At 43.1% G+C, this 26,371-nt stretch overlaps 1 protein-coding gene across 1 annotated transcript in view; it reads right to left on the bottom strand.

The window, feature by feature from the left end:
• Positions 1-26,371, bottom strand: part of galnt13 (UDP-N-acetyl-alpha-D-galactosamine:polypeptide N-acetylgalactosaminyltransferase 13) — a 194,846-nt gene that overhangs the window by 28,290 nt on the left and 140,185 nt on the right. Inside the window, exons 9-11 of the mRNA XM_055638080.1 lie at positions 13,696-13,835; positions 10,002-10,100; positions 2,086-2,220 (exon numbers count right to left, since the gene is read on the bottom strand). Of these exons, the coding sequence (XP_055494055.1) occupies positions 2,086-2,220; positions 10,002-10,100; positions 13,696-13,835 (374 nt within the window). The remainder of the gene's footprint in view (positions 1-2,085; positions 2,221-10,001; positions 10,101-13,695; positions 13,836-26,371) is intronic.

The raw sequence follows: 26,371 nt of genomic DNA, 5'->3' as shown, positions 1-26,371 counted from the left end.
GGAAAATCAAAAGTGGCCTGAATTGTGCTGAAAAATGTTGACAGTTCTAGATGGAACTACCAATATTTAACCATTTTACTGAAAGTAAGTCTGAGACCAACGCAAGGAGGTGGTGTAAAGATGAAGTCCTGAATTTAGATTCAGAATCAATTTCCTCCACATGGAACATACTGTTGCAGCTCGTTCTTGCTGAACTTCTACAGCATGTAAAGACACAAAGTGCTGGAGTAACTCAGCAGGACAGGCAGCATCTCTGGAGAACAGGGATAGGTGACGACTCGTGTCAGCCTTGTCTTCACATAAGATTTCTATAGCATTTAGACTCCTGTTTAGATGATTTTCATGGCCATCAATTTACACAGCAAAGAATAACAAAGCAATGATTCCTTTGTAAATGAATCACTTCAATCAGGTCTGCTATCATGCTAAGATCTTAGTTTAGTTTAGTTTAGTTTAGAGATGCAGCGTGGAAATAACCCATTCGGCCGATTGAGTTCATGTTGACCATCGATCACCTGCACATTAGTTCCATGTATTCCCATGTTATCTCTGGGGTATGATCAGTTATGTCTAAGACCACTGTGGAAAGCCAGAGACAGAATTATGGGAAAATAAAGAACAGCAGATGCCAGTTTACACGAAAATAGACACAAAGTGCTGGAGTCACTCGGCAGATCAGGCCAATTAATCTACTAACGTGTACGTATATGGAGAGTGGAAAATGGAGCACCCGGGGAAAACCCACGCAGTCACAAGGAGAACGTGCAAACTCCACACACAGCACCTGAGGTGAGGTTAAAAACCCGGGTCTCTGGCGCTGTGAGGTAGTGGCTCCACCAGCTGCAACAATGTGCCATCCAAGATCTTGGAAAAAAGGAGGCATTGTTGTAGACACAAGGAACTAAAGATGCTGTTTTACAAATAAAACCACAAAACACTGGGTAACTCAGTAGGTCAGGCAGCATCTATGTAAGATGCTGCTTGATCAGCTGAGTTACTCCAGCACTTTGCATTCTATGCAAGTTTCCAGCATTGGCAGTTCCTTGTGTTAGTATTTCTGAAAGACATGAATAGGTGATGTTTCGAGTCGGACACTTCTTCGGACTGATTGTGGTAGGGGGAAGAAACCTGGAAAAGAGGTGGGAGCAGGACAAAGATTGGCAAGTGATAGGTAGATACAGGTGAGGGGTATTTTGATTGACAGATGGGTGGATGAAGGCTAGAGATGAAAAGGAGACAAAAGGCTGTTGGGTAATGAAAGAAGAGGATTGAAATGTGAAGCCAGACAAAGGGATATAGGGCGGACCACGGTGTAGAATTGCTGCCTTACAATGCCTGAGACCCAGGCTCCATCCTGACCACGGATGCTGCCTGTATGGCGTTTGTACATTGTCCCTGTGACCTCGTGGGTTTTCTCCGGGTGCTCCCACACTACAAAGACGTACAAATTTGTTAGTCAAATGGTAAATTGTGCCAAGTGTGTCAGATAGTGCTAGTGTACGGGGTGACCGCTGGTTGCCATGGACTCGGTAGGCCAAAGGGCCTATCTCCACACTGCATTTATAAAGTTTAAAGAACTTTATTTTCAAGGGAGTTAGATGTGGCCCGTGTGGCTAAAGGGATCAGGGGGTATGGAGAGAAGGCAGGGATGGGATACTGAGTTGGATGATCAGCCATGATCATATCGAATGGCGGTGCAGGCTCGAAGGGCCGAATGGCCTACTCCTGCACCTATTTTCTATGTTTCTATTAAATCTTTAAAGGTGAGAGTGGATGGGATGGATAATGGGAGAAATGGGTGCATACTTGGGTGGAGAGGAGGAAAATGAGGAATAGTTACAACTCATAAACGTTATTGATCCCTCTTGGTAGTTGTAATGCTTCAAAAATATTATTGGAACAGAAAGAATATATTTTTGCTTAACTGAAAAGTACGAAAATGACTAAAATGCCATTTAACCAATATGCCATCCCACAAAGGAAGATGTGTGCCTTTTCTCTGCGTTGAGTCAATGATGCTTTAAGATGAGAAATGGGGATAATGAAGAGGTTTATAAACTGTGACTAATTAATCAATAAACCTACCTGGACATCATATTCCCACAACTGGTTCCCTCTCATGTGATGACACTTAAGCATCACAACTGGACCATTCAGCCTTGACACATCGAGACATAGATCGTCCGTCCTGATCTCTTTATCTGCTGTATAGGAGAATACCTGGAAGGAAAAGAACAACAGTATAGTTTAGATTAGAGATACAGTGCGGAAACAAGCCTTTCGGCCCACGGGTTCGCACCAACCATCGATTACCCGGTACACTAGTTCTACCCTACACACTAGGGACAATTTACACAAGACAATTAACCACAATTCACTACCAAACTAATGCAATTAGTCTTTAGAGATACAGAGCGGATTCAGACCCTTTGGTCCACCGAGTCCACGCCGACCAAAGGTCACCCCATACACTCGCACTATCCAGCACACTAGGAACAATTTACAATTTTACTGAAGCCAATTAATGTACAAACCGGCACGTCTTTTGGACTATGAGAGGAGACCAGCGCACCCGGAGAAAACCCACGCAGTCACAGGGAGAACGTACAAACTCCATACAGACAACACCCATAGACAGAATTGATCACCTGGTTCGGGGGTCTCTGGGCACACGGTGAGCCAGCAACTGGTGCTCCACTCCCTTTCTTGCTGGACATATACAGGAAGAGATGTATCAACAGAGCCATCTCCATCACTGTGGAGCATTAGCTGCAAAACGATCAGGACGACGATAATTATACACATGAACAGTACAAATTAGTTTAGTTAGTTAGTTTATCATTATTGTCATGTGTACCAAGGTACAGTGAAAAGCTTTTTTGTGGCGTGCTATCCAGTCGGCGGAAAGACAAGGTCCACAATGTACAGATGCAGGATAAAGGGAATAAAGTCCAAGATAAAGTCCAGTTAAGTCCGATTACAGATAGTCCGAGGGTCATGAATGTGGTAGATGGTAGCTCAGGGCCGCTCTCTAGTTGTGGATGGGATGGTTCAGTTAACTGATGACAGCTGGGAAGAAACTGTCCCTGAATCTGGAACTGTGTGTTTTCATGCTTCTGCACCTCCTGCCTGATGTGAGCAAGGAGAAGAGGGAGTAATCGGGGTGAGATTTGTCCTTGATTGTGCTGGTGGCCTTGCCGAGGCAGCATGAGGTGTAAATGCAGGCAATGGAAGGGAGGTTGGTTTGCGTGATGGTCTGGGCGGAATCCACAATCCTCTGCAATTTCTTGCGGTCTTGGATGGAGCTGTTCCCAAACCATGCTATGATGCATCCTAATAAAATGTTTTCTATGGCGCATCTGTAGAAGTTGGTGAGAGTTGTTGGGGACATGCCAAACTTGCTAAAGCTTGTAATGAAGGTTTAGAGGATTATGGATCAATGCTGGCAAATGGGACTAGCTTCGATCGCGTATCTTGGTCGGAATGGATAGATATGATTGGTATGGGTGTCTGGGATTGTGGGGGAGGCCCAGGACAGAGAGGTCAGTATGGGAATGGGAAGGAGAGTTAAAGTGTTTTGTAACCGGGAGATCACATTCACCAAGGCAGACTGAGCGATGGTCCTCCATTGTCAGAGTGAGACCAAAAGCAAATTGGAGAAACCGCACCTCATATTTCGCTTGGGCAGCTTACAACCCAGCAGAATAAAAATTGATTTCTCTAATATCAAGAAATGCACCCCCTCTCTCTCTGTCCTTCCCCACTCTAGTAGTCGCACTAGTTTCACTGTTGTCCTGCTGAGTTTCACTGTCTGTATAACTTGTTATCAACTATCCCATAGCCAACCATGGGCAATTTTGGGCTCCACCTTTCCTTGATCATTGTTATTTTTTGCATATCTTTCATTCATTTCTTCTATATCATTTGATATCACCATCTATATTTCTCATTTCCCTTTTCCCCTAACTCTCAGAAGAGCCTCGACCAGAAACATCACTGATTCCTCTTCTCCCGAGATGCAGCCTGATCCGCTGAGTTACTCCAGCACAAAGGAATATGTTTAATGCGCCCATGAAGAACTGGCTTCATCTACAATTCAGGGACTGTTGTCACCTACCATGCAAAACTTGAACTTTATATTGAAGAAAGACACAAAAGCTGGAGTAACTCAGCGGGCCAGGCAGCATCTCTGGAGAGAAGGATTGGGTGACGATTTGGGTCGAGACCTTTCACTTTACATTAACAGGTCAAATAGACCTGGTACCAGAGATCACTGGGATGCCCTTACATGCAACTGAAATTACGAGAACAAGACAAGCCCTACATTATTCACTGATTTCATATTCAAATTTGATTGTCTTGCATTGCGTTGAATAAGGATCTGCAAGTAGAAAGCACACTTGCTGTATTCTGATAAGCCTAGTTCAATGCAAACTCACTCTGATTACAAATTGTTTTTACAAAGATGCAATCAAGGTACCATGTTGAGGATTAATTAGTCCTCTTATTGCTATCTGAAATGCTACCTTACTGGATATCATGCTTCTAATTTCTAAAAGTAATTTTGAGAAATTAACTTTTGCTTAAATATACTGTAAATGAAAAGAGGAAAAATAATCAATGTACAAAATATTATTTGTCAATAATATTGTTTCCATTATCAGCACAATATGTATCAGGTGTAATTTTGTTTGCAAAGCCAAATGCACTCTGGTATTTAATTTAATCACAATTAATTCAATCATAATTTAATCATAACTCATTTAATCATACCTTGAAAAAACATGAACTAAATAATAAATAGTTAGATTCAGAGACAATTTCTTCCCAGGTGTCATCGGGCAACTGAACGGTCCTCTCATCAGCTAGAATGCAATCCTGACCTCCCATCTACATCATTGGAGACCTTTAAACTTTCCTTAATAGAACTTCATGGTGCACTAAATATTATCCCCTTTATCCTTTATCTGTGCACTGTGGACGGCTTGATTATATTCATGATAATCGTTCCTTTGACTGGATAGCACGCAAACAAAAGCTTTTCATTGCACCTCAGTACACGTGACAATAATAACAGGAGTGGAGAAACTCTACGATTTAATTATCAACAACTTTAAAGTTATAGGACATAGTAAAAGTTGCATTTATATTTTTTTTAATGCAATTGTGGTCAAGAACTTAGGTAAAAAGCAGGTTCCAGCTAAAATAAATGGATTACACAAACGTAAGGAAATGGGGAAATCCAACAATCTGGATCAGATAGAAAAGGCAAAAAAAAACCTAGAAAGAAATTGGAAACAAAAAATATATCGAAAAAAAGATAATGGATACAACAGCTGAGTTGTATCCATTATTTTCTCCCCTCCCCCCAGAGCCCTAGGTGTATGAAAGCAAATGGGTGAGGACGTTGAAGATGTGGACGCTATCATGTCCCAAATCGCTCTTGATTCGGCAGTTGATGCTATGCTTTAGAATATTACTAATCTTAACACATTTAAGAAGGGGATGAAGGTGAAACTAAGCAAAAATATATAGATTTTTCTCTCTAAAATAAATCCTGGATTATCAAAATCTGATATTACCAAATAATTAAGTCTCCTCAGAAAAAAAACTTTCTTATCAAATAAGTTCATGTTCATAAATTCTTGGAGCCGAATTAGGTAATTTGGCCCTTCAAGTCTATTCCACCATTCAATCATCTCTGATCTATCTTTCCCTTTCAACGTCATTCTCCTGCCTTCACCCCATAATCCCTTCCTTCTCCCTGTAACCCCTGTCAATGAATTCCACAGATTCACCAAAGGAACTCCTCCTCATCTCCTTTCTAGAGTAACGTCCTTTTATTCTCAGGCTGTGCCCTCTGGCCCTAGATTCTCGCACAAACATCCTCCACATCCACTCTATCCAGGCCTAAATAAGAGAAACCCTGAGGTGATTTTGTTCTGGTCAGCAAATTGTCCATCATCCAAATGCATGATATGCTTGAGAATCTGTAATCAAACCAGTTTGACAATTCTTACCAAGCACATTCCACTTAGCCCAGAAAGAGTATTTAGATGTGGCAAAATTCCAGGCTCGCCACTGAAGTTTGCAGTGTCACTGTCTAATACTATGCACCTTATCAGCATAAAGCACGGATAAGCATCTGGTTATTTTCCAGCTCACACCACCCTTGTTCTTAATTTTAGCAGCACTATCCACAGCTGAATGCAAACATTTATCAGTCTTGAGAGATGCAACATCCAAATTGTCCTGAGAAATCAGACTGCCTGACAACCATGCAATAGAAAACTAAGGAGCATAATGGATCACCCTACAGTAGGTCAATCATTCCACAGAATTCTATTTATCTCTCTCTGTTATCAAAGACAAACCATAGAATATCCCAGATTTAGTTTATTATTATTATTGCCACATGTATTGAGGTAGATATAGATTTTAGAAATACAGTGCAGAAACAGGCCCATTGCCCACTGATTCCATGCTGACCATCAATTACCCTGTACGCTAGCGCTATCCTACACTCTAAGGACAATTTACAATAGCCAATTAACCTACAAAGTTGTATGTGTTGGGAGTGTTCAATGAAATTTTTTTTTGTGCACTATCCTGTTAGTGAAAAGATTATACATGATTACAATCAAGCCGTCCACACTGTACAGATACAGGATAAATGGTGTAACATTTAGTGCAGGATAAAGTCCAGTAAAGATAGTTGAAAGATAGTTCAAACTTTGTTGATTTCAAAAAAGCATTCGATAGTGTACATAGAGACACCCTGTGGCGAATTCTTAAAGTGTATGGCATCCCAGAGGCTTTCATAAACATCTTCAAATACCTTTACGAGGGATCCAGTTGCTGCGTTAAGATTGATTCAGGAAACACAGAATTCTTTGACATTGTCACAGGGGTAAGACAAGGCTGCCTTCTATCCCCCTTACTGTTTATTGTCACGATCAGCTATTTCATGCAGAAGACAATGAACAAACCTGACTTTGGAATACCGTGGAGAACAGGAAGATGCCTCACAGACCTAGATTTTGTCGATGACATTGTACTACTAGCAGAGTCGAGACACACCCTTCAAGAGATGACAACCGCTCTGGAGCAGAATGCATCAAAGGTTGGATTAAAGGTCAGCTGCCAGAAGACTAAGAACATGCAGACTGGAGACCAGCAGCCAGTAGGCCAACTGATAATCAATGGGGAACCTGTGGAAAACGCCACAAGATTTACCTATCTTGGCAGCATGTTCACAGTAGATGGAGATGTAGAGGTCAACATCAACTCCCGAATTGGTAAAGCTGCATCAGTCTTCAGACGAATGCAGCCAATATAGTCTAGTGGCGGAATATCCAAGATGCTAAAAGTCAAGCTCTTCCAGTCCGTAGTTCTCCCTATAGCCCTCTATGCCAGTTAGACATGGAAAATCAATGTGAAGATGAAAAATAAATTGGATGCATTCCAACAACGCTGCTTGAGGAAGATCCTGAAGACTAGCTGCATCACAAACGAGGAGATCTACCTTAAAACTGTAACAAAGCCTCTCAGCCAGGAGATAGTGGTACGCAGGATGAAATTTGCAGGACATGTACTCAGAATGTCACCACAACAAGCACCTAAGATAGCAATGACATGGCAACCTGACGGAAGAAGGAAATGAGGCCGACCAAAACTCACGTGGAGGCAAACATACCAGAAGGATTTGGAAGCCCGGGACACAAACCTAACGAGGGTGGAAGATGGCGCACATAACCGAACAGAATGGTGAAAGCTTGCTGCCCAATGCACTCAACAGTGTGGGAGGAACTAAGTCTAAGTAAAGGTCGCTAATGGGATGGATGGGAGGTCAAGACCATTCTCTAGTTGTTATCAGGTTCAGTTGCCTGATAACAGCAGGGAGGAAATTGTCCCGGAATCTGGAGGAGTGCTTTTTCTCACTTCTGTACCTGTGGCCTGATGGGAGACAGGAGAAGGGTGGCTGGGGTGAGTCAATGGCAGGGAGGCAGGTGTGATGGTCTGGGCTACATCCACAATTTTATCAATACACTGTGAAATGCAGAAGTTTAAAATATAGTTACAGATTCAGCAGACCTACCTGCTGCAGAATCTTAGACTCCACTAATTTTAATGATTACTAGACTAAGTGGGACCCGTTGGGTCCCAGCATCACACGGGAGGGCTGGTCACCAACGCAATATTCCACCTCTCCACCAATTCCAATACTGCTCACCACTGTGGGGGGGGGGGGCTGTCTGTTGCGCTAGTATGGGTGTTGTGGGCCAAAGGTACTGGTTTCCAGAGGGCTAGTATAGACATTGTGGGCCGTATGGATGCTTGGGCAGGCATCCAACTGTTGCAACGATTTTAAAAGCCAAGCCAAGGCAAACAATTGGGCTGCAGCCACCCGACAACCAAAATTCATTTTGTGAACACAAACTTGTTAAAAAAAAGGCGAGGCAAACAATTGGGCTGCAGACACCCGACAACCAAAATTCATTTTGTGAACACAAACTTTTTAAAAAGGGCTGCACCACTTCACAGCCGCATCTAGGGGACTCACCGTGGAGTAGACATGGGTTCAGTGTTATTCGCAGCTCAGAAAGCCGTGACCCTCTCGCTTCATGGGTCTGGCAGAGACTGAGTGAGGCACGACACCTCCTGGTTTTATAGTCCCTCCCCCTGCCGCCAGCGGGGGCAGCAGAGAGAATGGGGAATTTTGTAAAAACATTAATATCGCTCCCATCTTTCATCGACGGAAAAAATCCTCCGCACTCATATGGTGGAGAGGGGCTCTGAGCGAGGTGGCCAAAAATGACGGCCGTAGGTGGCGGCGTTCTCTCAGAAATTGCAGCACAGTCGGCTAAAAGCGGTCAAGTTCAGAGATTTAGTAATATAGATAGAGCAAAAACATAAGAAGCAAAAAGTATGATTTTTTAAAAGTCATCTTAGTTTCGTTTCTTTAATTACTTACATTCCATGTTGATATATTTTAGCTAATTTCATTGTTGTGGACTTCACGGCATGGTCTCATTGGTGTGGACAAGATGGGCTGCTGGGCTTGTTTCTGTGTTTTCCAATGCATACAAGAGGCCTCATCTAAGCTAGTGTGCTAAGTTTGACAGATTCTGCACATCCTGATCCTTGCATTGATTCCTGCACTACTCATTGAAGCAATGGCGAAGAAAGATGACCTAGGCATCTATTTCCTTAGAAGAGTTAGGAAGTTCAGCATGTCCCCAATACCTCTCACCAACTTCTACAGATGTGCCACAGAAAGCTTTTTATCGAGGTGCATAGGTTTGAGAACAGCTCCATCCAAGACCGCAAGAAATTGCAGAGAATTGTGGACGTAGCCCAGACCATCACACAAGCCAACCTCCCATTCATCGACTCCATTTGCACCATGCTGCCTCAGCAAGGCCACCAGCATAATCAAGGACCAGTCCAACCAGACAAGAGGTACAGAAGTGTGAAAACGTGCACCTCCAGATTCAGGGACAGTTTTTATCCCCAGCTGTTATCAGGCAACTGAACCATCCTGTCACCAACTAGAGAGCTGAGCTACCATCTACCTCATTGGAGACCCTTGGACTATCTTTGATCCTTTACCTTGCACAAATGTTATACCCTTTATCATGTATGTGTACACTGTGGTTGTGTTCATGTACAATCTTTCTGCTGATTGGTTAGCAACAAAAGCAATAAAAGAGGTAAACTGATGTCAATCCCATCAAAAACTAGAAAGTGGTCCTGAACTGCTATCTTCCTCATTGGGACCCTGGGACTATCTTTGATCGGACTTTACCAGACTGTATCTTGCACTTAATGTTATTCACGTTATTCTCTTTATCATGTATCTGTTAAGTGTGGACAGATCGAATGTAATCATGTAGTCTTTTTGCTGACTGGTTAGCACACAACAAAAGCTTTTCACTGTACCTCAGGTACACGCGACAATAAACTAAACTCAAACTCAAATCCTGGATGTCACGTCTTACCTGATTTCCCCCCATGCCATGGCAATTGAAGATGCCGACTTTTTCATTCTCTTTCCGCCCCATATTATCCAGGCACTGGTTAGTATCAACGTTCCTAATCTGGAAATAAACCAGACATGATGTATTAGCGCAGAAATACATTGATTTTGCAGTTACTGGAAAATCACACCTCCTAAAAGAGAAATTCATATTTCTATATGCCCGGGTAGATGGAAATGCAACTCAATAAGAATTTCTTATTTCTTATGTCAGAAGAAGGGTCTCGACCCGAAACGTCACCTTTTCCTTTTTTCTAGAGATGCAAGTGAAACTCTGCTGGACCGACTGCTTGGGTCCTTGAATGGAGTCAAGGTGGGAGGTAAAGCGACAAGTGTAGCATTTCTTGCAGTTGCAAGGGAAAGTGCCCGGAGAAGGGGAAATAATCCTCCATCATTTTGGCCACCTCCAACGTGATCCCACCACTTGCCACATCTTCCCATCTCCTCCCCTGTCTGCTTTCCGCAGAGACTGCTCCCTTTGTAACTCCCTGGTCAATTCGTCCCTTCCCACCCAAACCACCCCCTCTCACTAAACGTGGGCAAATGGGACTATCTTAGATGGGTCACCTTGGTCGGCATGGACGAATTGGGCCCGAGGACTCGTTTCCGTGCTTCATGACTCTTCATGACATCTCCCAGCACAGCAATCTATCAGTCCCATTTCCCGGCTCTTTTCCCACAGCACCAGAAATATTTTCTCAAATACCTTTTCCACTGACCTTTGAAGACACTGATTGATTCTGTTTCCACCACCAATACATAGTGAATTCCAGATCCTAACAACTTGTAGTAATAAAGCTGTTCCTCACATTGCATCTTTTGCAATCTTTCGTGCAAATTTTAAAATTGGAATAGTTTCTCTCATGTTACATTATTGCAAACAGTTACGATCATATACATCTCTCTCAAACCTTCTCAACCTTCCTTGCTCCAAGGAGAACAGCTTCATCTTCTCAAATCTAATTTAGAACTGAAATTTCTCATCTCGAAAACCATTCCAATAAATATTTGCTGTACTTTCTTTAAATATGTCTGAAACGTGCTGGCTAGAATTGTATTGTAGGGTTTCATCATAACCTCCTTGCTTTTGCTTTCTCTCCCTCTATTTTTGAATCCCACCATATCATTTGCTTTACTAACCATTCCCCCCCCCCCCACCCCATATCTCCAGTTTTCAACTGCATATATCCTGTGTATAAACACCCCATGTTATTTGATCAACATCATCTCTGCTTACTTTTTCCATCAAAGTATATATTACTACTTTGACCTACTGGCCTAGTCATCGGGTATTTTTAAGGCGGAGATTGGCAGATACTTGATTGGTAAGTGTCAAGGGTTACGGAGAGAAGGCAGGAGAATGGGGTTAAGAATGAAAGATAGATCAGCCATGATTGAATGGCGGAGTAGATTCGATGGGCCGAATGGCCTACTTCTGCTCCTGTGACTTGTGAACTTACGAACTGTATTGATCAAGTTTTAACAATAACCTACATCCCTTATAGGTTTTAAATCTTGCAGTTTTAAGGCTGTACCACAACATCATACGAGGAATCTTGTAGGATTGGCAGAAACAGCACCTCCCCCCCAAAATCAGGTGGTGGTTGAAATAAGTAACACAAAGAGCTAGAATAACTCATAGGCTTAGAGGACATCTATGAAGAGAATGGATCGGTGACGTTTCGGATCTCAGAAAGGGTCCGGACCTGAAACACCATCTATTAATTCCCTCCACAGATGCTGCCCGACTCACTGAGTTAGTCCACCACTTTTATGTCTTTTTTTTTAATGCCTCACAGTTTTGAACATTTTATTCTGAAAATCCTTTCTAAAATTCCTGCGGGAAATCTATTTACATTTCCACAGGGCTAATCCAGCATTTTGTGCTTTACTCATGATTCCAGCATCCAGTGTCTTGTGTCTCCATTTTACTGCTTCAAATATGTTTTTACCAAGCGCTGAATTTCTTACGTGTTAGACGGCCGTCTTAATAGTTTGAAAGCATTTACAACTTAGGCTCGAAAATGATTTAGCACAAAAGTCTGCATGTTTTTATATTAAATTTCATCTGCTATTACTCTGTCCATATAGCCAGCCTTTTAGAGATTAGATTTTACTTCAGACTTTAGAGTTACAGTGTGGAAACAGGCCCTTCGGCCCACTGAGCCCTCGCCAACCAGCGATGACAGCTTCCACTAACACAATCCTACACACTAGGGACAATATTTTACAACTTACTGATGCCAATTAACTTACAAACCTGGATGTCTTTAGAATGTGGGAGGAAACCGGAGCACCCAGAGAAAACCCACGTGGTCCTGGGGAGAACGTACAAACTCCATGCGACAGCATCATCTGCAGTTTCTTGTGAATCTCAAACAGACAATAACGAGAGGAGTTCCATGCATGTTACATTTCAACACTGAACTTAGTGCAGGGAAATCAGTTGGGAAGCAGCAACTTGGGCGGCTAACCAAAGATGCTGTGCCAGTTTTAGCAAGACTAACGTGGGCCTCCATTAACCTCAAAAGGAGGACCAGCAAGGAGCAATGCCTGGCAAATGATGTGCAGTAGGAACTACAGATGCTGGTTTATACCGACGGTAGACACAAAATGCTTGACTTTTCAGGTCGGAATGCTACTTTCATCTGAAGATTCAGATTCAATTTTAATTGTCATTGTCAGTGTACAGTACAGAGACAACGAAATGCATTGGATTCCGACCCGAAACGTCATCTATTCTTTTTCTCCAGAGATTATTGCAATGGCAATGATTATCAATGTTCAGTGTCTTTAATCTGTGAAAATGATAACACAAAGTGAAGGAGGAACTCAGCAGGTCAGGCAGCATCTGTGGAGGGAATGGATAGGCATTTTGGGTCAGGACCCTTCTTCAACCTGAGAAAGGATCCGATCCAAAACGTCATCTATCCATGATATCCAGAGATGCTACCTGACCCGTTTAGTTACTCAAGCACTTTGTGTCTTTCTTTGTAAACCAATATCCGCAGTTCCTTGCATCTCCCTCCCGACCTGCTGGGTTACTCAATTTTGTGTGTATTCTGGCAAGCGATGGGTGGATACAGATGAGGGTTTCTCTTTGATAGGTCGATGGTTGGACAAAGGCCAGAGAAGAAAAGACCAGAAGTATGAGATAAGGGTGGAAGAGGTGAGAATTGTGAAGGCAGAGGGAGGAATGTAGCTGGAAGTGAGACTGGGTGAGGGGGAGAGGGAGAAATGGATGTGACTCCAAGTGGGACAGGGAAGAGAGAGGGGGGAGAGAAACAAGTTTAGTTTAGTTTATTATTGTCACATGTATCGAGTTCCAGTAAAAAGCTTTTTGTTGCTTGCTATCCACTGGATGAAAACATGATTACAATCAAGCTGTCTACATTGTACAGATACATGATAAAAGGAATAATGTATAGTGCAAGGTAAAGTCTAGTAGTCTCCTATTAAAGACAGTCTGAAGGTCTCCGATGAGGTAGATGGTAGGTCGGGACCATTCTCTACATAAAGTCCAGTGAAGTTTGGAGCGCAGCATTAGCAAATTCTTTAAATTTATTGAATTTTAATTCTTACAATATGGTCACTTATTACTCGAAGTAGGTTAATATTGACTAGCAAAGAGAAAGGAAATTATTAAAGACTCCTACCTCACCAAGTAAATAGTAATGCCTTGGGATCTGGGAGTCAGGATAAATGTTTTCCAAGTACCAGGAGAAAGATTTACACTTCAGTCTCTCCCTCAGGCGCCTTCTTGCCGACACATCTCCGTAATCCACTTTAACAACTCCTGAAATTACAAAGACACACGCTCCATCAATCTACTCAAACTGGTTTAATCTTATTACTGTTCATATGTGCATCCTACAACTTCATCGTGTCATCAACAAAACAAGGTCCAAGTCTAGATGGAGACTGGTGAATTCAGACAGAAAACATCGTACAGAGTATCAAAACATTAAAAGCAGGAGATGCAACACTTGACTTGGTTTCTCTTCCTTGTCCACCAGCCACAGACTGAGAGAGGCCTTCCAGGAGCAACAGTGATTCATGTTCTGGATCAGTCTGAAGAAGGGTTTCGGCCCGAAACGTCGCCTATTTCCTTCGCTCCATAGATGCTGCTGCACCCGCTGAGTTTCTCCAGCATTTTTGTGTAAGTACCAGTAATTCGCGTTCGTTTCATTCTATCTAATGTGCTGCATTTGTTGTTCAAATACTGGTCTCCTTTACTCTGGGGAAACCATAGGGTGGCATGGTGGTGCAGCGGTTGAATTGCTTGCTGCCTTAAAGTGCCAGAGACCCAGGTTTGCTCCTGACTACGGGTGCTGTCTGTACGGAGTTTGTACGTTCTCCTTGTGACTGCGTGGGTTTTCTCCGGGTGCTCTATTTTCCTCCCACATTCCAAAGATGCACAGGGTTGTTGGTTAATTGGCTTCTGTAAATTGTAAATCATCCCTATTGTGTAGGATAGTGCTAGTGTACAGGGTGATCGCTGGTCAGCGCGGACTGAAGGGCCTGTTTCCACGCTGTATCTCTAAACTAAACTACTAAAGTACAGGTGCTGAGAATGTCGTGAGGTTTTGCGCTGCTTTTGTTTTTGTATACGTTTTGCATATATTTTTTATTCTGAATAAAGTTTATTTTTGAAAAAAAAAATCCATGATCCAGAAACAAAATTACATAACTAGGGATAAATCCAGTGACCAAGTACAGCTCACTCTACTCCTCACACAGGCAGTCATGTGGGAAATGAAAATCTGCCAGTTTCTACAAAGCCCAAGCACTGGAGGGGAAAAGGCACCAAATCTTTTATCATGGCAGCACTCTCTCGATTTTTATCACAGTGTACATTTAATTTCTGGAGTGGCATTCGACTTTCCATCCCGTTTACTTTGACAATTTCAAAACTGATAGCTGCAGAGAAGGCAAAATCATAAGAAATTTATGTCACAACAGAACTGCCTCTTAGATAATTTGTGTTAACGCCAATATCAACCAATGAAGTTCAAATGCGGTGTGCGTCAATATAATTTTTACCTGCATTACCACCTGATTTCACTAGATGGAAATAGAGAGCTTCCATGAGACTTGCACATTGCAATTTAATCTAATGTTTAAGTAGAATATTTTAAAGAGATTCACATTATTCACCAGATCCCAAACCAATTTCTCTATGTATTAGAAATAAAATTGTATTTACCCAGATATTTTATCCTAAAATTACCGTAGCACCAATTATTATGTGGACAGAGAGAACTGCAGATGCTGGTTAATATACAAAATGGCACAAAGTGCTGGAGTAACTGAGCAGGTCAGGCAGCATCTCTGGAGAACTTGGATAGGTGACATTTCGTGTCAAGTCCCTTCTCCAGGGATGCTGCCTGATCTGCTAAGTTACTCCAACACTTGTCCTTTTGGCACCAATTATTGCAGAGTTCCATTCTTAACTATATCTATACATAAATCTCTCATCATATGTGTGGATTTGTGTGTGTATAATCACATCTTCACCAAAACGATGAGGTAACGGTAACATTTTTACTTATTCTGGTAGACATTTTTCCCGTGCAGTCCAAAATCGCCTTATCTGAAAATGTTATGCTTTATTTCTTGAGTTATTAATGAAAATGTTCAAAAATCTGACAAAAAATTTGAATTAAAAAATGACTGTCTTTCTCTGATTTCATCACAATGGGTCTGCGTGCCTTCTTCCTCGCGCTGCGAGTGACGTCACCCCCCCACCCCTCCCTCCTCCCACCGTTATTCAAAAGACGCTGCCGGAGGTGAGTCGGCCCATCGACTGAAGACCAAAGACCATAGCTGAAGACTGCGGCGGGCCAATTCGCGGTCGCCTGCTCGCTCGACCGCCCGCTCGCCACCTCGCTCAGGGTCCTCGTGTCGGCGCATGGTGGGGTGGTTGCTGCTGCTCTCTGCCTCTGCCCTTTGCCCTCTCCCGCTGCCTCTGCCTTCTTCCCGCTGCCCTCTGTCTCTGCCTTCTGTCCCTGCCCTCTTTCTCTGCCCTCTCTGTCTCTGCCCCTCTCTCTCTCTCTCTATCTCCCTGCCCCCTCCCTCTCCCTCTGAATAGTGCAGCGGATGGCGTTGCGAATGAATAATATGCATTGAGGTAGTTGAGTTCATTGGCTATATTTAAGAGGGAGTTAGATGTGTTGTGGCTAAGGGGATCAGGGGGTATAAGAGAATATAAGGTATCATACTGAGTTGGATGATCAGCCATGTATTGAATGGCGGTGCATGCTCGAAGGGCCGAATGGCCTACTCCTGCACCTAATTTCTATGTTTCTATTAATATAATATCAAGGGGGGTGGTTAGTGTGTGTGTGATGCCGTAGGCCGCCACCCCCCCCCGCAACCGCGCTTTGAGGGGACTTGGTCTAGTAAACTTTAAAAGTCCTTAATGATCTAGATAAAGTTAGTCATGGAACCTTCAGAACAGAAACAGGCCCCTCAGCCCAATTCGTCCATGCCAACCAATATGCCTTCTGTTAGTCCCATTGTTAAAGTAATGGTGGAAGTGATGTCTCCATACTTCAATGGAGCTTTTACAATCATTCTGGCAAAGCTCTGATGTTGCGGTTTGTTAAAGAAAACTAAAACACACCACAAAAATCAGGCCAGGCAATCATGGCATTATTTAAGAGCGTCAAATACATCAGCCATTGGGGACAGTCAAACTACCCTGTTCACCGAACAAAGATTCATGTTATCTTTTATGTAGTTTTCTCTCGTTGTTATCTGTTTACACTATTAACCCACAACAGATTTCACACCGACACTTCAGCATTTCTTCTTTCTTCAGAATGATCTAACAACAGCTACAAATCAAGCACATCCAACAGACTCAGACCAACAAACACAGCTCAAGCCAATCCCCATGGAGGCTAAACAGATGTCCTGTTATCTTGTGACTTCTTTACGATTAAAATTTATTATTTTACAGATAGCAGCACCACTGAGGGATTAGGGACTTGGGCAAACACTTGAGCAAAGTTCCGGCGAATCTCAGCGAGTCAGGCAATATCTGTGGAAGGAAATGGACAGTTTACTCTTGGGTCAGGATCTTTCTTCAGACTGAAGAAGTGCCCTGGCTCAAAACTTTGCCTGTCCATATATGTATATCCACATTGTGATATATCCACATTGCAAGATGTTGTACATTGTTTTTACATGCACAGAACACCACAAATCCCCAGGGTTATTATTTAAACCACAGTGCGGAATAACCGGAGAAAACCCGCGCGGTCACAGGGAGAACATGCAAACTCCGTACAGACAGCACCCATAGTCAGGATCAAACCCGGGCCTCTGGCGCTGTAAGGCAGCAGCTCAACCGCTGCGCCATCGTGCCGCCATATTGACATTTTAATAAACTGTTGTTCTGCTGCCATCCACGGGCCAAAGGTCCTCTTTCTACGTAGTAACAAGGAACTGCAGATGCTGGTTTGCCAAGGAAAGACACATGGTGCTGATGTAACTCAGTGGGTCAGGCAGCATCTCTGGAGAAAAGGATGGGTAACGTTTCGGGTCTGGATCCGTCTTCAGAAGATGGCTAGGTAACGTTTTGGTTCCAGTTTCAGATCCTGTATCAGTGCTGCATCCCTAAGTTAAACTCTCCCAGATTCTGTCACTCACCAATTCAATTTGAGTAGAGACAGTTATTGTGCTTCACGTGAAGAAAACATCACTGATTTATGACTGTGTTATTATTCTTTCATTCTGACAGCTTTCGCAACTATCACATAGTTGATTCAGAAATGCTGTTTCATTATGAACCTCTCAGTGAATCTCATTCATTGTTATTTTTTGCACAGCGTGAACAAAATTGTTCATTTCATTTTGTATGTTATGTCAACAATACACGAGAGACCACAGTGTTCGTGTCCATCCTTCAATTATGCTTCTGGAAGGAGATGAGTTATTACCATCGGCAAGGTTTGTGTGGCAAGGCTCACTAACAGACAAGCACACTTCCTGGTCATCAGATTTATTACTTTCAATTTTTTGACAAGACCTAACTACTCCATATCAAATCTAAATTGCTGTATTAACCATATTGGAACTGCTATCTTGTTCAGATAGGGAAAAAAGGGATCTTGCAGGATATTAACAGCTGGAAATTTGGATGTAGATCTGCCAGATGGAATCAATCCAGAGAATTATGGAGGGATACATTTTGGAAGTTAAGAAGAAAGAATAGAGTAAATTTAAATTAAAGTAAGTTTATAGTAAAGGCAGGTTACACAAAAAAGCTGGAGAAACTCAGCGGGTGCAGCAGCATCTATGGAGCGAAGGAAATAGGCAACGTTTCGGGCCGAAACCCTTCTTCAGACTGATCGGGGGCGGGGGGGGTGGGGGACAAGAAAGGGAAAAGGAGGAGTAGCGAAGGCTAGGGAGGAACAACAGGGGGGCTGAGGAAGGGGAGGAGACAGCAAGGACTAACAAAATTAGTAAAGGCATGTTGGCGCAGCGGTAGAAATTTATTCAGAATATACTATTTTATTCACAAGATCCATGAAGATTTTATGCAAGAGGCAAACTCAATGTATGAAACATGTCCCTTTGAATAAATGGTCCCTTTGGTTAACATCATTGTTCAAAATATGGTCTTCTTTACGCTGGAGAAACCTCAGGGCAGCATGGTGGTGCAGAGGAGTGTTGCTGCCTTACAGGGCCAGAGACCCGGGTTCGATCCTGACTATGGGTACTGTCTGTACGTTTATTCAGAATTTTATTCAGAATAGACAATTTTATCCAATGGACCCTGAAGATTTTAAGAGGCAAACTCAGCCTATCAAACATGTCCATTTGAATAATATTTATGGTTCCTTTGGATAATATTATTTTTTTATTTAACGCCCAACACTGTTGTTTGCTTCCAACTGCATGCTTCCTTTAGCTGCTACAATTGGCAGCACAGTGGTGCAGTGGTAGAGTTGCTGCCTTATAGCACCAGAGACCCAGGTTCGATCCTGACTACTGGTACTGTCTGTACGGAGTTTGTACATTCTCGCCGTGATCGTGTGGCTTTTGTCCGGGTGCTCCATAGACGTGCAGGTTTGCCGGTTAATTGGCTTCAGTAAAATTGCACACTGTCCCTAGTGTGTGTAGGATAGAGTTAATGTGCGGGGATCACTGGTCAGCATGGACTCGGTGGGCCAAAGGACCTATTTCCAAGCCGTATCTCTAAACTAAACTAAACTAAATTAATGGCAGAATCCTTAGGAGCATTGATGCACAGAGGGATTTTGGGATGTATGCCCATAGCTCCCTGAAAGTGACAACACAAATGAATAGGCAGGTAAAGAAGGCGTATGACAAGCCTATTCATCGGTCAAGGAATGGTGTATTGTGGAGTATTATGGAGTATTTTGTGTGGTTCTGTATGTCTTACTACAGGAAGTATGTCGAGGCTTTGGAGAAGGTGCAGAAGAGGTACGCTAGGATGTTGCCAGATTGGAGTCTATTAGCAATAAGGAGAGGTGGAAGAGTCTCGACCCAAAACATCACCTACTCCTTTTCTTCAGAGGTGCTGCCTGACCCGCTGAGTTACTCCAGCATTTTGAGTCTATCCAGAGTTCAGACAAGTTTGCATGTTTTCTCACAAGCATTGGAGAATGAGGGGAGACCTGATAAAAGTTTGCAAAATTATGAAGCATAGATTTGGTAAACAGTAGAACTTTCTTTCCCCAAGGTGGAAATATCAAATACCAGAGGGAATATCTATCAGGTGAGAGGGGCAAAGTTCATAGGAGATGTACATGTGTTTTCTTTTACACAGAGAGAATGGTGGGTGCCTGGAACATACAGCCCAGGGATGTCAGTGGAGGGAGATAAGATAGTGGCATTTAAGAAGCTTTTACAGTGCCCTCCATAATGGTTGGGAGAAAGACCCATCAATTATGTGTTTAAGAGGGAACTTCTGTACTCCATAATTTGAGATTTGTGATAGAAAAAAATCACATGTGGTTAAAGTGCACATTGGCAGATTATTTTTATTAAAGGGTATTTTTACACATTTTGGTTTCACCATGTAGAAATTAGAGCAGTGTTTATACATAGTCTCCCATTTCAGGGCACCATGGTATTTAGGACACATGGCTTCACAGGCGTTTGTAATTGCTCAGGTGTATTTAATTGCCCCCTTAGCACTGGTGAGCTTACTAATCGCAAAGGGACTGGCAGGCCAAGGAAGACCTCCACAGCTGATAACAGAAGAATAATAAAGAAAAATCCCCAAACACTTGTCCGACAGATCAGAAACACTCTTTAGGTGTGGATTTGTCAATGACCACTGTCCGCAGAAGATTTCATAAACAGAAATACTGAGGCTATACTGCACGATGTAAACCACTGGTTAGCCGCAAAAATAAGATAGCTGGGTTACAGTTTGTGCACAGATGAGACAAAGATTAACTTATATCAGAATGATGGCAAGAGCGAAGTATGGAGGAGAGAAGGAACTGCCCAAGATCCAAAGCATACCACCTCACATGTGAAACACGGTGGTGGGGGTGTTATGGCCTGGGCATGTATGGCTGCTGAAGGTACTGGCTCACTTATCTTCATTGATGATACAACTGCTGATGGTAGTAGCATAATGAATTCTGAAGTGTATAGACAAATCCTATCTGCTCAAGTTCAAACAAATGCCTCAAAACACATTGGCCGGCGGTTCATTCAACTGCAAGACAATGATCCCAAACATACTGCTAAAGCAACAAAGGAGTTTTTCAAAGCTGACAAATGGTCAATTCTTGAGTGGCCAAGTCAATCACACGATCTGAACCCAATTGAGCATGCCTTTTATATGCTGAAGAGAAAACTGAAGGGGTCTAGCCCCCAAAACAAGCATAGCTAAAGATGGCTGCAATACAGGCCTGGCAGAGCATCACCAGAGAAGACACCCAGCAACTGGTGATGTCCATGAATCGCAGACTTCAAGCAATCAATAGGCAATAGACAATAAATGCAGGAGTAGGCCATTCGGCCCTTCAAGCCAGTCCGCCTTCAATGTGATCATGGCTGATCATCCCCAATCAGTACCCCATTCCTGCCTTCTCCCCATATCCCCTGACTCCGCAATCTTTAAGAGCCCTATCTCGCTCTCCCTTGAAAGTATCCAGAGAACCGGCCTCCACTGCCCTCTGAGGCAGAGAACTCACAACTCTCTGTGTGAAAAAGTGTTTCTTCATCTCCGTTCTAAATGGCTAAATGGCTAAATTGCATGCAAAGGATATGCAACAAAATACCAAACATGACATTGCTGTGTCCCAAACATCATGGTGCCCTGAAATGGGGGGATTATGTATAAACACTGCTGTAATTTCTATATGGTGAAACCAAAATGTATAAAAATGGCCTTTATTAAATCTGACAATGTGCATTTTAACCACATGTGATTTTTTTTCTATTACAAATCTCAAATTGTGGAGTACAGGGGCAAATAAACAAATGATGGGTCTTTGTCCCAAATATTATGGAGGGCACTGTAGATAGGCACGTGCATATGCAGGGAATGGAGGGATATGGTTCACGTGCAGGCTGAAGGATTTAATTTGGCATCATGTTCATCATGGACATAGTGGGCTACAAGGCCAATTCCTCTGCTTTCTTATTTTATGATCTATTATTGCACAATGCATGGCCTAAATGATCCGTCCTTGTTTTAGTGCCCACTATTATGCCATTATAGTGGCATTCCCATTATCTAAACCCACAAACACACTGAGGGATTCAAATTACATTTGGTGTGATCAAAGGAATCTACAATGTTGGCACATTACAGTTCAGAAATAGTTTTTAACTCGCAGGAGCTCTGCACTTCCAATCTTTATCAGTAAATCAAACATTGATTCTGCAAACAAGTAATCGTGATTGCAAGGGAAACTTGCAAACCGGTGTACACAATATGGCCAAAAAGAAATTAATTTGCAGAAACAGATTATGTAAAATAATTCTAAAATCTAAATCAAGGTCATGTCAAATCAAAATGCTGCTCTGGATAGAGGGAGTTCATAAGTGCACGTTAATGGGGGTAAAATTAGGCCATTTGGCCCATCAATTCTACTCCGCCTTCCAATCATGGCTGAACTTTCTTTCCCTTTCAACCCCATTCTCCTGCCTTTTCCACATAACTCCTGACAGGCTTACTGATCGAGAATCTCTCAACCTCTGCCTTAAAAATACCCAATAACCTAGCCTCCACAGCCATCTGTGGCAATGAATTCCACAGATTCACCATTCACCAATGAAATAAATTCCTCTTCATCCCCTTTCTAATGGTAAGATTTTTATTCTGAGGCTATGGCCTCTTGTCCTGGACTTTCCCAACAGTGGAAACATCCTCTCCACATCCACTCTATCCAGAGTGCAGGAGGCTGACGGGTGATCTTATAGAGATGTATAAAATCATTAGGAGAATCGACATGGTGAATGCACCGAGTCTTTTACCCAGAATAGGGGAATCAAGAACCAGGAGAAATAGGTTTCTGCGCTGTAAGACTCCATGAAGCCATCAGTATATGGGGCTTCATAGAGCTTCAAAGCTATGTATGTTCCAGCTCGACAAGTCCTACAGTAAGATTGTTACACCTAAGGTACTGGAAGAGAGAAGGTGGGAGACAGTGAGAAAGGGAGGGAAGCATGGAATGCAAACGTCCCCGGGTGTTGTACCTCTTGTGAACAGGTTCACCCGCTTAGAAGCTGTCGGGACAGAAGACGTGTTTACACTGAGCGGCGGACTGGCTTGCGATGCGAATAGGGCTGTTGAGCCAAAACCAAAAAGGCCTAAGGCAGGTAACGCCATTGTAGTGGGAGACTCCATTGTGAGAGGTACGGACAGGGGTTTCTGCGGCAACAGACGGGATGCGAGGATGGTGTGCTGCCTTCCCGGTGCCAGGATCCAGGATGTCACGGACAGAGTGCAGAAAATCCTCAAGGGCGAAGGTGAACAGCTGGAAGTGGTAGTGCATGTCGGCACAAACGATGTCGGAAAGAAAGGGATGAATATTCTGCAGCGTGACTTTAGAGGGCTCGGAAAAATGCTGAAAAGCAGGACCTCCAGGGTTGTTATCTCCGGTTTGCTTCCATTTCCTCATGCTGGCGAGAGCAGGAACAGGGAAATACGGGACCTGAACGTGTGGCTGAGGAACCGGTGCACGGGGCAGGGATTTAGATTCTTAGATCACTGGGATCTGTTTTGGGGTAAGGGGGAACTGTACAAAAGGGATGGATTGCATCTTAACAGGTGTGGGACCAGCATTCTGGCAGGCAGGTTTGCCACTGCTATACGGGTGGTTTTAAACTGAATAAGGGGGGTGGGGTGTCGAATGGGATAGTGGAGGATGGAGTTAAAGGGAAAGGGTTTCTTAAATGTGTGAGCGTAGAGACAGAGGGGTGTAAAATGAGGGTAGAAGCAATAGGTAGCAAGGTGAAAAGTAAAAGTGACAGGCAGACAAATCCAGGGCAAAAATCAAAAAGGGCCACTTTTCAGCATAATAGTATAAGGGGTAAGAGTGTTGTAAAAACAAGCCTGAAGGCTTTGTGTCTCAATACAAAGAGCATTCATAATAAGGTGGATGAGTTGAATGTGCAGATAGCTATTAATGACTATGATATAGTTGGGATCACGGAGACATGGCACCAGGGTGACCAAGGCTGGGAGCTGAACATCCAGGGATATTCAATATTCAGAAGGGATAGACAGAAAGGAAAAGGAGGTGGGGTAGCATTGCTGGTTAGAGAGCAGATTAACACAATAGAAAGGAAGGACATTAGCTTTGAGGATGTGGAATCGATATGGGTAGAGCTGCGAAACACTAAGGGGCAGAAAACGCTAGTGGGAGTTGTGTACTGGCCACCTAACAGTAGTAGTGGAGTTGGAGATGGCATCAAACAGGAAATTAGAAATGCGTGCAACATAGGTAAAACAGTTATAATGGGTGACTTCAATCTACATATAGATTGGGTGAATCAAATTGGCATGGGGGCTGAGGAAGAGGATTTCTTGGAATGTATGCGGGATAGTTTTCTAAACCAACATGTAGAGGAACCAACGAGAGAGCAGGCTATTCTAGACTGGGTATTGAGTAATGAGGAAGGGTTAGTTAGCAGTTTTGTTGTGCGTGGCCCCTTGGGCAAGAGTGACCATAATATGGTTGAGTTCTTCATTAGGATGGAGAGTGACATCGTTAATTCAGAAACAAGGGTCCTGAACTTAAAGAAAGGTAACTTTGAGGGTAAGAGACGTGAATTGGCCAAGATAGACTGGCGATTGATTCTTAATGGGTTGACGTTGGATATGCAATGGAAGGCATTTAAAGACTGCATGGATGAACTACAACAATTGTTCATCCCAGTTTGGCAAAAAAATAAATCAGGGAAGGTAGTGCATCCGTGGATAACAAGGGAAATCAGGGATAGTATCAAAACAAAAGATGAAGCGTACAAATTAGCCAGAAAAAGCAGCATACCAGAGGACTGGGAGAAATTCAGAGACCAGCAGAGGAGGACAAAGGGCTTAATTAGGAAAGGGAAAATAGATTAGGAAAGAAAACTGGCAGGGAACATAAAAACTGACTGCAAAAGCTTTTATAGATATGTGAAGAGAAAAAGATTAGTTAAAACAAATGTAGGTCCCTTGCAGTCAGAAATGGGTGAATTGATCATGGGGAACAAGGACATGGCAGACCAATTAAATAACTACTTTGGTTCTGTCTTCACTAAGGAAGACATAAATAATCTGCCGGAAATAGCAGGGGACCGGGGGTCAAATGAGATGGAGGAACTGAGTGAAATCCAGGTTAGCCGGGAAGTGGTGTTAGGTAAATTGAATGGATTAAAGGCTGATAAATCCCCAGGGCCAGATAGGCTGCACCCCAGAGTACTTAAGGAAGTAGCCCCAGAAATAGTGGATGCATTAGTGATAATTTTTCAAAACCCTTTAGATTCTGGAGTAGTTCCTGAGGATTGGAGGGTGGCTAATGTAACACCACTTTTTAAAAAGGGAGGGAGAGAGAAAACGGGGAATTACAGACCAGTTAGTCTAACGTCAGTAGTGGGGAAACTGCTAGAATCAGTTATTAAAGATGGGATAGCAGCACATTTGGAAAGTGGTGAAATCATTGGACAAAGTCAGCATGGATTTATGAAGGGTAAATCATGTCTGACGAATCTCATAGAATTTTTTGAGGATGTAACTAGTAGAGTGGATAAGGGAGAACCAGTGGATGTGTTATATCTGGACTTTCAGAAGGCTTTCGACAAGGTCCCACATAAGAGATTAGTATACAAACTTAAAGCACACGGTATTGGGGGTTCAGTATTGATGTGGATAGAGAACTGGCTGGCAGACAGGAAGCAAAGAGTAGGAGTAAACGGGTCCTTTTCACAATGGCAGGCAGTGACTAGAGGGGTACCGCAAGGCTCAATTCTGGGACCCCAGATATTTACGATATATATTAATGATTTGGACGAGGGAATTGAATAGAACATCTCCAAGTTTGCGGATGCCACGAAGCTGGGGGGCAGTGTTAGCTGTGAGGAGGATGCTAGGAGGCTGCAAGGTGACTTGGATAGGCTGGGTGAGTTGGCAAATGCATGGCAGATGCAGTATAATGTGGATAAATGTGAGGTTATCCACTTTGGTGGCAAAAACAGGAAAGTAGATTATTATCTGAATGGTGGCCGATTAGGAAAGGGGGAGGTGCAACGAGACCTGGGTGTCATGGTACACCAGTCATTAAAAGTAGGCATGCAGGTGCAGCAGGCAGTGAAGAAGGCGAATAGTATGTTAGCATTCATAGCAAAAGGATTTGAGTATAGGAGCAGGGAGGTTCTACTGCAGTTGTACAGGGTCTTGGTGAGACCACACCTGGAGTATTGCGTACAGTTTTGGTCTCCTAATCTGAGGAAAGACATTCTTGCCATAGAGGGAGTACAGAGAAGGTTCACCAGACTGATTCCTGGGATGTCAGGACTTTCATATGAAGAAAGACTGGATAAACTCGGCTTGTACTCGCTAGAATTTAGAAGATTGAGGGGGGATCTTATAGAAACTTACAAAATTCTTAAGGGGTTGGACAGGCTAGATGCAGGAAGATTGTTCCCGATGTTGGGGAAGTCCAGAACAAGGGGTCACAGTTTAAGGATATGGGGGAAATCTTTTAGGACCGAGATGAGGAAAACTTTTTTCACACAGAGAGTGGTGAATCTCAGGAATTCTCTCCCGCAGAAGGTAGTTGAGGCCAGTTCATTGGCTATATTTAAGAGGGAGTTAGATGTGGCCCTTGTGGCTAAAGGGGTCAGGGG

Source organism: Leucoraja erinacea, chromosome 7, assembly GCF_028641065.1.
Source record: "Leucoraja erinacea ecotype New England chromosome 7, Leri_hhj_1, whole genome shotgun sequence".
In the NCBI taxonomy this organism is placed as follows: Eukaryota; Metazoa; Chordata; class Chondrichthyes; order Rajiformes; family Rajidae; genus Leucoraja; species Leucoraja erinaceus.
Note: the sequence above shows the minus strand (reverse complement) of the source record. Positions and strands in the feature narration are given on the sequence as shown.